Source organism: Bufo bufo, chromosome 2 (genome assembly GCF_905171765.1).
Source record: "Bufo bufo chromosome 2, aBufBuf1.1, whole genome shotgun sequence".
In the NCBI taxonomy this organism is placed as follows: domain Eukaryota; kingdom Metazoa; phylum Chordata; class Amphibia; order Anura; family Bufonidae; genus Bufo; species Bufo bufo.
The window spans coordinates 400,092,288-400,108,028 of NC_053390.1; the positions used below are offsets into that span (position 1 = coordinate 400,092,288).

General features: G+C 39.1%; 1 protein-coding gene across 1 annotated transcript in view; it reads right to left on the reverse strand.

Annotated features, from left to right (window-relative positions):
- Positions 1 to 8,565: 8,565 nt before the first annotated feature.
- Positions 8,566 to 15,741, reverse strand: part of WDR64 (WD repeat domain 64) — an 86,788-nt gene continuing 79,612 nt past the window's right edge. The window contains exons 20-24 of the mRNA XM_040419780.1: positions 15,484 to 15,593; positions 15,198 to 15,386; positions 14,213 to 14,312; positions 9,342 to 9,437; positions 8,566 to 8,631 (exon numbers count right to left, since the gene is read on the reverse strand). Coding sequence (XP_040275714.1) covers positions 8,566 to 8,631; positions 9,342 to 9,437; positions 14,213 to 14,312; positions 15,198 to 15,386; positions 15,484 to 15,593 — 561 coding nt within the window. The remainder of the gene's footprint in view (positions 8,632 to 9,341; positions 9,438 to 14,212; positions 14,313 to 15,197; positions 15,387 to 15,483; positions 15,594 to 15,741) is intronic.

Below are 15,741 nucleotides of genomic sequence, written 5' to 3' on the forward strand. Positions count from 1 at the left end.
GACACCTGGGAGAAGGAAAGGAGATGACAAAGTGAAACCAAAACAAAGAACGTCATGCAAGAGGTAGAGAAGGACGTCTGCCAGACCTTCTCACAGAACTGGCGGTGACAGCTGCACCCTGCTGTCAGTCTCTAGTTCAGGGATGCCCAACCTGCGGCCCTCCATCTGTTGTAAAACTACAACTCTTGCAATGACCTGCTGTAGACCGATAGCTGTAGGCTGTCCAGGCATGCTGGAAGTTGTAGTTTTGCAACAGCTGGAGGGCCACAGGTTGGGCATCCCTGCTCTAGTTACTACGCTACCATGAATGTAAAATACAGAAATGCCAGTCTGGAGACACCATATGACACCATAGGGAAAGAAGAGAGCATGATGGGCTATGAACACACCTTACAAATGTTTTAGTTGCAACTGATACTATTTATTATATCAGTACGTAAATACAACGGATCACAGATAAACATAGTATCAAACTGAAAAATGAGCAAATAAGCTAACCAAGGACAAATAAGAAAATAGCATTAGATTTTTGCCTAGGCTGTTAATAAGTAAAATAATTGCACATATTAAAATCCACTAATTCAACAAGTACCTGTTACTATACATCAGTTTCACAAAAGTCATAACAAATATCAATCTCAGTAGTTTACATAAAAGGTAAATGCTATAAAATAACACATTTTTGTAAGTAATTATATTAATGTACCTATGTAATTACAGACTGACCTAGCTTGACTTGCATTGGCTCACTTGGCTACAACTGAGACTATCACTTTCTTGAAATATACAATGAAGCCATGCAAAGAAAGTATAGAGAAATGTAAAACAAAAGTATGACATGTTTATAAAAATCACATTTATCAAAGAACATATTTCGAGCAGCCCAGCTATCTGCTCTGCAGCTTTAACTTTTTCTCTGACTTCAAAAAGGCCACTGAGCCTGATATCTCTTGGGATAACTCTACACAGCCAAGCCTCAAACATTCTTGCTATAAAATATGATTGTACTTTCAATCCTGTGTAACGTATCTCATAAATTAGAATTGGGTTTCCAAAGATTCTAATGGCAAAGACAAGGCCAAAATGTTCTTAGAAATGTTTACAGATATAAGACATTTCACATTTCCCGTAGGTAAAGTTAATCAGTGTGGCCAGAATGTTAGAGTAGCTTAAGAACCAGGTGCCAAAGCAAACAAGGACTCTTCAAAACCAATCTAGACGACAGGGCCGCAAGGACAATTTAGTGAAATTGCAGCCATTTTACTTCTGCGATAGAGGACTAAGAAGTAGAATATATACTGTACACATAAAGCGGGGATTTGAAATGCAAAAGTGGTCTGTGGATCTGTTTCTGTGTCTATTTTTTTATATTATGCAATAAGCGGTGTTAATTTTAATATTTTTATAATGGTGTTAGACACCATGTTTTGTTTGGACCATTTGAAGACCTGCAGCTAGCTTGGTTGTTTTCCTTCCTGCACTGTCAAGATATTATACAGATATTACAGTAAGCTGAAATACAATTTCTTTCGATTGGTCTATAAACATAAAGCATTACAATTAGACTTAAAATGAGTTCCGCAAAGTAGACGTATGAAAAAAATAGTCAAATATAAGCAGAATGACAGTCAAAAAAGGTGTAAAACTAAGACATGATATGTAATAATAACCATAACACCAACTGTCTTGTTAAGTCTTTAGTGTCCTACATAACCTTTATGTATCCACGACCTTACATGAGCTGTCGAATTTGGCTCAGCCCCATGAAAACATCTGTTCCCTTTGCAGGTACATTGAGAAGACCTTTTTCTCTGTTGGATTCAATGTCTAACCTGTGTGCCCTCTCCTGATGGTTCTCCCAAATTATACAACTTGTAAATCAACGTATGGACTGACAACAGCAGGTCTTCTTCCCTTCCGTCTTACCTGGGCAGTCAGAGTAGTGGACTGCTGTGAGGACTACTTCAGTCATGTCATCAAATGAGAAAGTGTGGGGAAGGTGCTTGAAGGAGACATCTGTACAATTCCCACAATGGAGTCAATTTAAAACATGACAGATGCATCTGTCACATTACAATGTCAACAAACCTGATATATAATGTTTTGACGTGCTAAAGCTGGACACCAGTGTCCATAGTAAAGTCTTCTCTAAAGAAAGCTGGATGTGTGCTGTGATCCCAGAGCAGATATATATCACCTTCATTATTTACTGTATCAGCGATATGTGCTGAATTTTCATAGTAGATCTGTCATTTAAAACATCACCCTATGTAAGGACAGCAGATCACAGGGACAGGCCATGCTCTCCAAAAGTCACAAAAAATTAATTCAGGCTAAAAGAGTTGACTTATAATTATAGTATATAATTATACTACTATATAATGTTAAATTAGGAGTTCACTGTATTCATCAAAGTAGCGCTCATCTTGCCTTTCCCTGACAGACACTGTATTTGTGAGTATCTGCAAACCAAGCCACTAAAATAGGTTAATAAACAGAAGTTAATCACGCAGTTATGTTCGGGGAGTCACCTGGAAGGTGGAAACAGGTGGGTTAGGTGGGGGCAGCTGCAATTTTAATTTCATTTTGTTTGTGAAACTTCAGACTGTGGACAACCCTATATTATATCTGGTTCTTAGGGTTCATGTCTAGAGGACTACTTTTGTACACGATTAGGGTGCATTTACATTAATAAATGTATTTTTTGGTTCGCAAAATGCGGATTCCAAAAAATAAGGATGACATCCATAAGACGTCCGTGTTGCATTGTTTTGGTTTTTTTGTAACAATGCCTATTTTTGTCCACAAAACAGACAAGAATAGGTCATGTTCTATGTTTTTGCGGAATTCACATATGAATGCAGACAGCACACAGTGTACAATCTGAAATTTTTTGAGGCCCCATTGAAATGAATGTGGATCAGATGAGGAGCAAAAATATGGTCGTGTGAATGGGGCCTTGTGTGAATGTAAAGTAACATCACACATTTTTTGTGAAGCCACATTGGCTCAGATTTACATATGTATCTGTTCAGCTAGCCCCTGAGGAGCCAGTGCAGAGGATGGTAGTGGCTCTGATGAGATGTTGTGTCATGAGGTACTTCCTCAGGCCATGGCTTCCTGTGGATTAGTGCAGTGGAAAGATGATTTAATGACTGAGGCCTCTAGTAAAAGAATAAAAGTCTTGCTTTACTCAGTGCAAAGTATAACGTGTAATACATCAAGCAGTAGTTTGGAAAAAGTACAATTTCTATCCACAGATGACGAAGTATGGTGATTGGCAAAGTGGCAGATGAAGGCACCTCTGATATTCTATTTCGCTCATGACTCTCCCTTGAACTTCTGGCTAACAGCTATAAGCTGGCACTTGTGGGTATTTGTGTACACTGTGTGATGCAGGCTTTGAGTTGGTCCGGCCTGGATGTAATCTAGGTTATAGGTATCTAAGCCGTAGTCCCTAACGTGCAACAGGGTCTGTAAAGCTGTGACTTGCTGGTCACTCTGCTATCAATGCTGTAGCTTCTAGAAAAGCTGTATATTGGCGTTTCTTGGAGTAGTGATCAGGAGAATTGATTCTGAAGCTGCTCCCTACGACCCTTGGAGCAAGAGTAATCAAATGTGTTTCCTTACCCCTCACCCCACTGCATCTCCCCTCTGTAGGCTGCAACGGGGACAAGCCTTCCTAGCATCACCCGCGATGCTAAGGGAGGGGGTTTCACAATATCAGACCACAGTTTATACACCACTGCTCTACAATGTAGTACTTGGACAAATGTTTGAAGTATAGTCACATACCTCAATGAGATCTGCTTAGATATAGTTAGAACTTAAAAAGGTTTTCCAGGTTCCTTATAACTGATGAGCTACCCTCAGGTCATTAATATCCCATCAGTGGGGGTCTGATACCCTCACACGCCCACCGGTCACCTGTTCCCTGCAGCCTCCGACACGGGAACTAGCACTTTTATTGGTACTGGAAGCACAACTCCATTCAAACTATAATGGCTTTGCCAGGTTACTGCAGCTTAGCTCACATTCACTTCAATGGTACCTGAGCTACTATGGACACCTTTGCTGGCAATTTTTATTATTATTACTAGCAGATTCATCTAATTCATCTATTTCACTTAATGTTTCTGTGTGTTGTTAAAAGATATTGACAGTATCCCCCATAACAGTGACCTCTACATCACTGCAGTTTTTCCACCAACAGATTGAGATCTGGTGGACTTGGCAGTTAAATTCAACAGAAACACAGAGTCGTCTAGGTAAACCTCTTGATACATTGTGTCACAGACACTTCTGAGGAGAAGAGAGGACCCAAAGTTTAAAGTCTGGAGAACCTTCGGTTGATATAAGGTAAATCTTACTTGCAAGTAATTTTATAGCGGGACGCCGCTATCTACTTCATGTTCAGCGGGACGCTGCTGTAATGAGAAGTGGGACATAATAATATTTGATTGGACTGCACCAATACCCAGATGTTTATACCAAATTTGGACTGAACAATTGAATTTGAGATTTTATTTTATGATTGTCGATATTTGCACTATATTGTTCTGAGCCCTTGTGTAAATCGATTATTTTTATTCAATATTATCAAATATTTTATTCAATGATATCAAATATTTTATTGATTCATCCATTGATTATTACAATTGACTGGTTTGAGCAACATTATTCACAATAGTAATAAAGATATTAAATTGTACCACATGGTCAGGATTTCTTGAGTGCCCTGTTACACTGTTTAATATTTGTATTGGCTAATGCAGGTCATATTTTAGGAATATCTCCGGAACGGTACGTCCTAGAGAGCTGAGACCCCCACAAGATTTCTTTCCAGGTAGCAAGGGATGTGTATACCAAGTTTCGTTGAAATCGATGGTTGCGTTTTTAAGTGATCGCGGAACATACACACATACATACATAAGTCCTTCTTTATATATAAAGATTATTATTATTATTATGACATTCTACTCATTTTGAGATAATAATCATTTTTCAGTTGGTCTTTATTAAAAAGTTTCAGTCATTTCCCAGTATAAATACATAGCTTCTGTGTATTTGCAGAGCAGCAGGCTTTCTGAAGCACTTATCTCTGAACTCCTGACAGCTAAACACTTATTTAAGCCATATTGTTCATTCATATCAGTTTGATAAGAATTGAGCTGGAATAATTGTTTATGAGCTGTCAAGAGTTCAGAGATAAGGACTTCACATGAGCCGTCAGTGTAAACAGAAAGCCTGCGGCTCTGCGACACAGAAGCTGTGTTTATACTTTTAGGGGGGTTCACATAAACAATTTAATTTCCATTATAGCATTCCGTTGTACCATGCCTATAAAGGAAAATAACTTAATTGCTATAACGGAAACCAAAAGGAACACTGTCCGTTTTAATCCGTACTAATATAGTTGAATGGAGAATAAATAACGGAAATCAGCATTCTGTCTGGACAGAAAAAAAAGTCCTGTCTAAGGCTACTTTAACACTAGCGTTTTAGTTTCCGGTATTGAGATCCGTCATATGGGCTCAATACCGGAAAAAATGCTTCTGCTTTGTCACCATTCATTGTCAATGGGGACAAAACTGAACTGAATCTTTTTGTGGGAGGTGAAGTGACCCAAAACGGCAAATCGGCCATTTTTTACCTTTCTTCCGTTTTACCATTTAAATGTGGGAAAAATATTTTAATACTTTAATAGTACGGGGGTTTTCACACGCGGCAGTACCCATGATGTGTATTTTTTATTGTTTACTTTTTTATTTACATTTCCATCAACCAAGTTCGCTCTAAACCCCAGACCCCTGAACCCCACAACCCGCCACTAGTGAAGCAGAGGGTTAGAAAACTACCTAGTGTTCCTTCTATACAGTGACACCCAAGGCACTCTGCCTCCAGTACCTAGCGGCATACATGGCCCCAGCTATATAAATATTTACATAAATCCCATTCAAGTCAATGAGATAAATATAAGTACATATTTAGATAATATTGGTGCACTTTATGCCTCAATACACATCAGGTTGTGAAAATCATTTGAAAATCATATTGGTGCTTTTAAATATCTGCCTCTGCGGTAGTACTGTTAAATAACCACTAGATGGTGCTACAAGCATTTAATGCTTATTAGAAACCTGCAGAAATTTCAGTTCTTCAAAGAAACATATTATACATAGATCACAAAATGTCATTACTCATTTATTCCTTTAATTAGACCTATGAACATTACAAAACTAAATCTGTAGATGTATAAGTAGTTATTATAAAAAATAACATTAACATGAAGTAAAATTCACAGACTAACACCCTCATGCACACAACCGTATTTTCCATCCGTATGCTATTAGCATTTTTTTGTGAATTGCACACGAATCCATTAGTTTCTAGGGGCCCGCCCGCAAAAAAAAGGATCTCATCCGTGTGCTGTCCGCATCCATATGTCCATTCGGCCTCATGCACACGACCGTTGTGTGTTTTGTGGTCCGCAAATCGCAGATCCGCAAAACACGCATGGCGTCCATGTGCATTCCGCAATTTGCAGAACGGCATGGACAGCCTTTAATATAACTGCCTATTCTTGGCCGCAAAGCGCGGACAAGAATAGGACAGGTTATATTTTTTTTGCGGACCACGGAACGGAGCAACGGATGCGGACAGCAGACGGAGTGCTGTCCGCATCTTTTGCGGCCCCATTGAAGTGAATGGGTCCGCTTCCGAGCCCCCAAAACTGCCGCTTGGATGTGGACCAAAACAACGGCCCTGTGCATGAGGCCTTACTTAAATTATAGAACAGCTCAGAAAAAACAGCTAGGAATGTTGCAGTTGGTGAGAAAAATGTGGATGGCACATGGAAGGTGTGTGTATTTTTGGGATCTGTGGTTTGCAGACCACAATAAGGGCACAGTTGTGTGCATGAGGCCTAAAAGTGGCAGAAGTGTATTTACACAAAAGATTTAGTGACTCATGTGAAAAAAATGGCTAAAATGGTATACAAATTATTTGGGTATAATGTGTTCTTCTATACCACATGACTGGCGGCCAATGTCTCTAATTGAAAGTATAAGCAGATTATAATTGTATTTATTCCTCTGAGTCTAAAAATCCCTTTGATGCTCGGATTACTATCAATATATCCCCTCCCCCCACACGTTGTTTAATGCAATCTGAAAGCACATACAGTATATATAGCAGGACTGTGTATCCATATGCTACCTGTGGTTAACAGTGTGGATAGTGACACACAGGCACCAAGAACATAGGTAGAACCATAATTTGTCAAGAAAAGGGTCGTAGCTGTTGATAGCTGTAGCATTAGGAGTAGTCATGTGAGAAAAAACGGAATGTGGGCACTTTAAAGGGCATCTGTCTGTAGATTTGTACCTAGGAAAATGGCTGACCTGTTACCTGTGCGCTTAGCAGCTGAAAGCGTCTGTGCTGGTCCCATGTTCATACTGTATGGGCCCACATTGCTAAGAATAAAAGTTTTAAAATATGCAAATGAGCCTCTAATAGCAACGGGGACATTGTTGTTACTCCTACAGGCTCAGCTCTCTCTTCTGCAACTGCTGTGCCCTCTGCACTTTGATTGACAGGGCCAGACATGTGATCACGTTATCCTGCCTGGCCCTGTCAATTAAAGTGCAGAGGGCGTGGCAGTTGCAGAGAGAGCATAGCCTCTAGGTGTAATGTCAATGCCCCGTTGCTCCCAAAGGCTCATTTGCATATATAAAAACTTCATTTTTCTCAGCATAGTGGGCACATATGAATATGGAACCAACACAGATACCTTCAGCTTCCAAGTGCACCTAATGTCAGTAACAGCCAGGCCCATGCCGCTAATCGGGTGAGTACAGCTCCTGCACCCGTCCGATCAGCTCGCCGTACCTGTACAGCACTGGGACTTGAGTCACATCACGCAGCCCTGTACAGGTACGGTGCTGGTATCCTACGGGTTAAACTGCTTGGCCCAAAACTTTACTTGGTGGTAGGAAGGTACATCATCACTATATACAGCAATCATCCTTTCATGGATTTCTTTAGGCTTCTTTTCTTCCTTTGTAAGGAATTTAATCACAGAACAAAGTTCCAAATCCCTCACTTTCTTGGGAGCCCGCACTGTACTGCACTTGCCATATTGTCACTTCCAGTGCTTTCATCAGACTGAACTGTTACTTTGTGTGTTGCATGTAGAGACATGTCTCAACCTGTACAGACAAGCTCAGCTTTCTAACACTGACAGAACATGCTAGGGTAGATAACTTATTGAACACCCCTTGTACATAAGTGAAAAAAGATCAGGAGAGTCCAAACTGAAAAAAAAAAAAAAAAGCACCGGGAAGACATACATGAGGGAAGGAAATACATAATAATAACTGTTAAAAAACCAAAGTAATGATAGAAAACCACTTTAAGCAAGTATTGTGCCTGTTTGTTTCTGCTCAGCTCTTCTCAGAGCTGAGCGGGTGCGGTACCGGCTTACGGAAAGGCAGAGGTGATTAAAATGAAGGGACAAAGTGCTCAGAAAAAACAGCTAGGGATGTTGCAGTGGGTGAATGAATTTTAATGTTTGCCTTGAATTGGAGGAAAACGCGTTCTTCTGTTCTCTGTTGCTGTTGATTTTATTTCCTAAAGAAGGGAAACAAAAATAAATGTACATTATGAAGCAGACTCTATATTTCATATGCTGAATAAAGACATTTTACATCATAATTCAGTTTTAGAAAAATTACAATAATGCCGCAGCTTGAGATAGGAAGACTTATAACTGCTACCAGGCTACTATCCCCAGCCTGCACAGTGCTAGCCCAGCTTCACTATTGGAGACAGAATAGATGCTCCAAGTACAACCTTTGGTGTAAAGACGTCAGGCAGTGTGTAGAGGTGAGGGCCTTTTGCATCCCTTAACATATTAATCAGGGTTTTCCAAATATACATTTCATTGGAAGATAGAATCTTAGTAGTATGCTCCTTAGGCCTCATGCACACAAACGTATTTTGTTTCCGCGTCCGTTCCATTTTTTTGCAGATAGGATGCAGACCCATTCATTTCTATGGAGCTGTTAAAAAAATGTGGATAGTCAACCGTTTGTTTTCCGCGTCCGTTGTCCGTGGTTCCATTCCGCAAAAAAAAATAGAGCATGTCCTATTCTTGTTCGTTTTGCGGACAAGGATAGGCATATACAATGGATCCACAAAAAAAAAAAACGGATGCCACAATTTGCGGACCGCAAAACACATGCAGTCGTGTGCATGTAGCCTGATACCTATAGAAACAGACCTTGAGGCATGATGGAAGAATGGGCTTGTAGGAAATAGAATATTAGGAAAATACCTACCGTTGTGCTGACCTTCAGTTTTCCTGTGATAATACTGGGATCAGACTCTTGGTTTTGCTCATAGACTGGTAACACCGGAAGCTTTACACTTTGCAGCTGCATACAACATAGAGTCATAGTGTTACATTTCCACCCTATGTGCATCTATAGGTTTGTAAATATCAGGTCATCCTTCTATGTATCTATGTACAGGTAAAACTCGAAAAATTAGAATATTGTGCAAAGTTCATTTATTTCAGTAATGCAACTTAAAAGGTGAAACTAACATATGAGATAGACTCATTACATGCAAAGCGAGATATTTCAAGCCTTTATTTGTTATAATATGGATGATTATGGCTTACAGCTTATGAAACCCCAAAGTCACAATTTTGAGGTACCCTTTGCTCAGGGGATATGGATTAATTAGCTGACTAGAGTGTGACACTTTGAGCCTAGAATATTGGACCTTTTCACAAAATTCTAATTTTAAGCTGCATTAATGCAATTCCTTTTAATTTGCATTACTGAAATAAATGGACTTTTGCACGATATTCTAATTTTTCGAGTTTAACCTGTATACGGTGGGTCTCACAAATTCCTTCTCTCTGATAAATTTAACAACCACAAACTGATGTCCTCATTTTACAAAGGATTTTCTGAACAGACATCTCCTTTTGATATTTAACAGTTCTTTGTACACTTCTATATCTCCCACAGTCCTTGAAAAGCACCTGTAACCTCTCCTGATTTGTCTGTTCTAATAACTACCTGCATCCCTCATGTAGTAACAAATTCGGGGCATCTTTTCTTATGTTTGTTGTGCCATTCCTATATTATTCCTTCGAGAAGTTAATGAATAAATTGCCATGAGTCTTCAATAAAGGTCCATCAGGGTATTATCAGCTAGGGTTGTGTCCCTGCACAGTCTGCCATTGGTAGCAATGACTGGATAGTGTCAGACAGTGCAAGGGCACAACCCAAACTGGTAACACCTAGTTAGACCTTTATTGCAGACTGCTGACACTTCATTCATAAACTTCTAGTAGGGATAATAGAGGAATAGTACAACAGTGAGTCAACAGAATAACTGCCCCAGAATTGTTATTAAATGGGGAAGGAAAGCAGTTACTTAAACAGACAGAGGAGACAGTTCCTCTTTAATTGCCACTATTTCTGACCTGACCTAATTTGTATTATCTGTACATTAGACCCCAATTACATATGATTTAGATGATTTGATGTAATTGAAATCATAGAGATTTTTGTGGCAGTGTGTAAATGAAAAGCATATACAGTGACATGTAAAAGTTTGGCCACCCCTGGTCAAAATTACTGTTACTGTGAACAGTTTAGCAAAACATTTTTTTACTTTCATATTTTACATTTTTCAAAATAACAAAAAAAAAGAGCCTGAAGCAAAACTTTGGGCACCCTGCATGGTTAGTACCTTGTAGCACCCCATTTGGCATGTATCACAGCTTGTAAACACTGGTTGGTGCAGTCAATAACCAGTTCCGTTGGTTGCAATAAAGTCTTTCTTTACCAGATTGAGTACATGCACACCTTCTTCCTGTAGTCCTACTCAGACTAAACTCACTAATTAGGGGGCAGAGTCGGTCTATCACCCTGGTAACCTAGCCCATCTGCCAATGTTAACCATATGTTGCCCATACACTGCTATTAGATATACACAGTGCATAGAAGTAAGTGCTTTAACAACAAATTACAACATTTTTGTTAACATTAAATGTTAACATTAAATGTTAACATTACATTTTGTTAACATTAAACCCTTTTTAGCAGTAATAAACCTTTTTGCAGAAGTTGTTTGGGGCACTGCATTGCCACTGTTACTACCCCTGCACAGCCGCAGATCCCCTGCCTTGTCCATCATGTTTCTTACTGTACTGCTACCGCTACTACAACCCCTACACAGCTGCACATCTCCTGCCGTGTCCATCATGTTCCATACTGTACTTCTACTCCTGGGAATCCTAACTTGTACAGTATAACAAATCTGAAACTTCTCCCAAAAAAGCAATAATTTTTGATGGCTTTTGTAAAAAAAAATAATAATAGCTTCTTCACTTTTCACTTTCTTCACTTTATGCAGAACAGACATACGGCTGCGGAAAGCGTACGGATCAGGTCCAAACTAGGCAATAATACATTTGCTTCTTTATATTACCTTAGATATGGGCATTGTACTTAATATTAATATTTAATAAAAAATGAAAGCTTATTTTAATTTTGTTCAGTTCAGTTAAAGAGGTTTTTTTTCTTTTTCTTTGTACAGGTGTTATAGGGCACCATACCAAAATTAGTGTACCCCCCTACACACACACACATACCAGCAAGATTTCTGAATTTAAATATTTTTTATTAATAAAAAAATAATTGGAAAAAGTGAAAAGGTGCTTTATTAACTCCTTAGTAACCACCTGTAGACCTTTTTGCAGCAGTCACTAAGAGGCTTGGACTAGGAAGCCACCTTTTTATGGCGAAATTTTAGCCCAAGTTAGTGCCAAAAGAAAGCACTAAAGCTCCATGCCCTGGGGGCTCGGGACAATGATCAGAGTCCATAACGAGCAGTCTCTGATCACTTAATCACTGAAAATGCCAGCATACTCACTCAGTTAGCCAAAGAGAGCCATGTCCATTGGCTCTAGGGACTGACTGGGGGTCAGAGAAGCTTCAGTCAGTTAATATGTTGCTGCAGCTCACACTCAGACAGCGCAATGCTGCTGTCTAAGTGTGAGCTGCTGAAAGGGAGGACATCCCTGCGTCTGTCCAGGCCCTGTGATGGACAGAGGACAGGGAGCCAGAAATCCAGACTGACCAGCCACCCCCCCTCCCCCCCATTGTTGCTCCCCTTCCTGTAAAACAAAATGGCACTCTCATGTGCAGTAATTTACAGCAGCACAATAACAATCAAGGACTACTACTATTGGTCCCTGATCATGTGATCTCCATGAGCTACCATGGAGAGCACATGATCATAAGGGTATATTACTAATGCAGCCAGGACATGGGCTGTGTGTCTCTCACCTCTCAGTGCAGTGGAGAGGGAGATCAGACTACTGTCCTGGCTGTTCACGTTACAGCAAAACAAAACATAAAATCAGACAAATCAGACCAATCAGTTCATAAACTGTCCATCTGTAACTGTCAGTGGACATAAATTACTGTATATCCATTAATATCGGTAAGTGGGTGTCCGTTACTATCCTTCTGTTACTATTGGTCAGAGGGTGTCCATTACTAGGCATCCGTTAGTGTCCATCCATTACTGTTGTTCGTTGGGCGTTCATTATTAAGTGTCCGATACTGTCTGTCCACAACTGTCGTCATTGGGCATCTGTTACTAGGTGTCCGTTACTGTCCATCATTGGGTGACAGTTACTGTCCATAACACCATTACTTTGTACACCTTTTTGTTAAAAAAAAGTAAAATTATTTTCCTTTTTTTTTTACTTTGTAACAAAAAAAATTGCCTGAAGGGTATATAGTGCGGAGCAGGCATGAGTTTATATCCTCCAACAGTTCAGTTAATGAACCAGACATGGCTTCAGAGGCAGAAATATATTCAGAAAGTGGTAACTCAAGCTCCGCTTCTATCACCGGAAGCCATAGCCCTATGGTGGTAGAAGAAGTCATCACGTTCACAGCACAGTGATGTCATTTTCACAGCATGCAATTTTGCAACCTCATTTTTCCCCCTGTTCCCCAATTTTTATCAACTCCACAAATAAATGAGGAGGTCACAAATTTTACCCCCTTTTTTTTTCAGGAATTAATTGTCCAGCAACCTATCCTTTATGTTACACAGTTTGCTGTACAAAAGCCGACAATGTGGACCCCCACAAGTGTACCTGAAATTATACATTTTTGTCCATTACCCTTATCCTACGGACATAGTAAAAAAAAGCCATCCGAAAGCATGATGAGGCCCTAATGCAGTTTATGAATTTTTCAGAAAATACTCCCCCCCCCCCCCCAGAACTGACCCAGCTTAGGATTTGCTAAATAAATTGAGGCCTTTAATTGCCCTCCTTTGGAATTCATTTTTAAAATTATGCACAAGATTTCAGAAAAATAGGCAGATAACTAAGATAGATAAAGCAAGTCCATACCGATAATAGTCAGGAATAGCTGCTAACTAGCAACTAATCCAGCTGTTTTACCGGAGAAGTGGCCTTGATTGGTTAGATCTGAGTCTGAGGCATTGTATGTTGAGTTTAGTTTTAACTTACGATGGGTCAGAAAAGATCATTGTACGTTGAAAATATTGTATCCTGAGGCCATTGTATCTTGAAAGATCACTTGCACTTGAAACCACAGCAATTGGCTACAATCAGTTAAGTAAGCCAGAAACAGTGCCACCAACGGGCAAATAAAGCATTACACAATGCTTATTGAAATCAGTGGGCTGTCTATAATGCACAATGGCTTATGAGTTATGACACCCAGAGTGAGAGATTCTTTGTAGCCACTTTCTGCTTAGGCTAATAGATGAGAATCCTGAATGAGGATATTTATGTCAATTGCACCAAAAGCATATAGCGAGCACCAATTTCATATCTTATGTTTTTGATCTTTTTAAGCAAACCTCAACATTTTAAATAGAAATGAGTATGGTTAAGAGGAGTTAGAAAATGCACCATTTTTAGTACAAAATATTGCAGTTATACGTTATGTATGTGAGGTGCCATAATAAAGGGTAAACATATCTAACATAGGCAACATTTAAACCAATTGGTAAGTCAAAATGAATTAACAAAAAAATACTACATTCTCTTTTATAAAAATAAAGTTATACTTTCATTACATATTGTATGTCAATATTTCAATATTATCAATAAATTCCATATTTTAGAATGAAAACCAACCTTGGGAGATGACAGAGCTTTAAAATATTTCATGTCAACAGCTGATCCTGCAAGAGACTCCTCATTCATTGGTGCATCTAATTTTTTTGTTGACTTGAATCTGAGAATTTTTATTCAATAAAGCACAATATGTCAAAGAATAACATTACAAGACTATAAAATCCTCCAACATTAATAATAATTGCTATAATTATATAAATAGCATGTTACAAAAGTTCAACTAGGGAAGTGGAGAGACTGTAAGGGAAAGGAAGGGGAGGGGAAGAAAATGTGAATAAAAGGAAGGGATGGTGGTAAGGGAGGAAGTAAAAACACAACCAATCAACCATAAAAGGTAAAAGACTCGTCCTTGCCCTAAAAGGCGACCAGAATGACCCAACATTCAAACAAACATTCTGTTACATTCATATGTGATTTATTTGAAGTTCGCTCTCTGATTCCAGATCTCTGGTTCCTCATTGTATGGATGTGTAGGTTTACTTATGCATAAAGGCCTAAACAGCAGTATGCAGCATATGTTCATGTAGAGTTGTATGCATGTCTAAACATACACAGCAATAAACTGGGAACCCCAAAATCTCAGTTTAAGAAGCAAACAGTGAATGACTGTTAATTTAAAAAGGTGAAGCTCGTTAGTGCTAAGGCAAAAAACCCGTATCATGTTTTGTACCAGTCTTAAAGGAAAGAGGGACTGATGACATAGTTGTAGCTAGGCTTTCCTTCACCCAAGAAAAAAATTCTGATAGCTGTCCAGACCTGTATCTAAATATTTTGACCAAGGTACAGTCACTTGTTGGTAGCCTCGATGCCCGCTTGTTAGTGCTAGTCAGAATCAAACTCCCCCCCCACCCCATATTCTCCTCTGCATATAAACAGGATATTGGTAAACTACCCTCCATATGGACATATCAATCATTCTAAATGCATCATTCAACACGTAAGATCCTAACAAAGTGTTTTCCTATATTACATACAAAAAGTTTACCTATCATGGTCATAGATCAGAGGATATTCATAGTTCTTCTTCTTTCCTAATATGTTTAGCTCTGATTTTGTCTGAACAGACGTCTCAATTATGTCACATGGTAGAAAATAATCCTTCTCATTGGTTAATTCAAAAACTCTCTTCTGTCCAAAGTATCCAATATAATGTCCATTTGAAGCACACCAGAGTCTACATGTAAAACATTAATAGGTTTTGTAAAATATGGATGCTCAGCATTAATAATAGTTTAAAGAAAAGTGATCAGATGTAAAAGAAACTCAGCTACCTAATAGATCCATCAGCAGACGCAGATACCACAATACTTGTGTTGTCCTCATAACACAGGTCAGTTATTTTGAGCGTATGGGCTCTCCAGCAAAGGTGCTGCTTTAATGTCTGCATGGAAAAGATTATTATTTGGGTGGAAAGCAGATACATAAAATGTCAGGTTTACCTGTGCAAATATCCATAACTTAAAGGGAGTCTGTCATCAAAGTTTCACCTTTTTAACCCTTCCCATAGCTCCACGATTGCTCATAAAGGT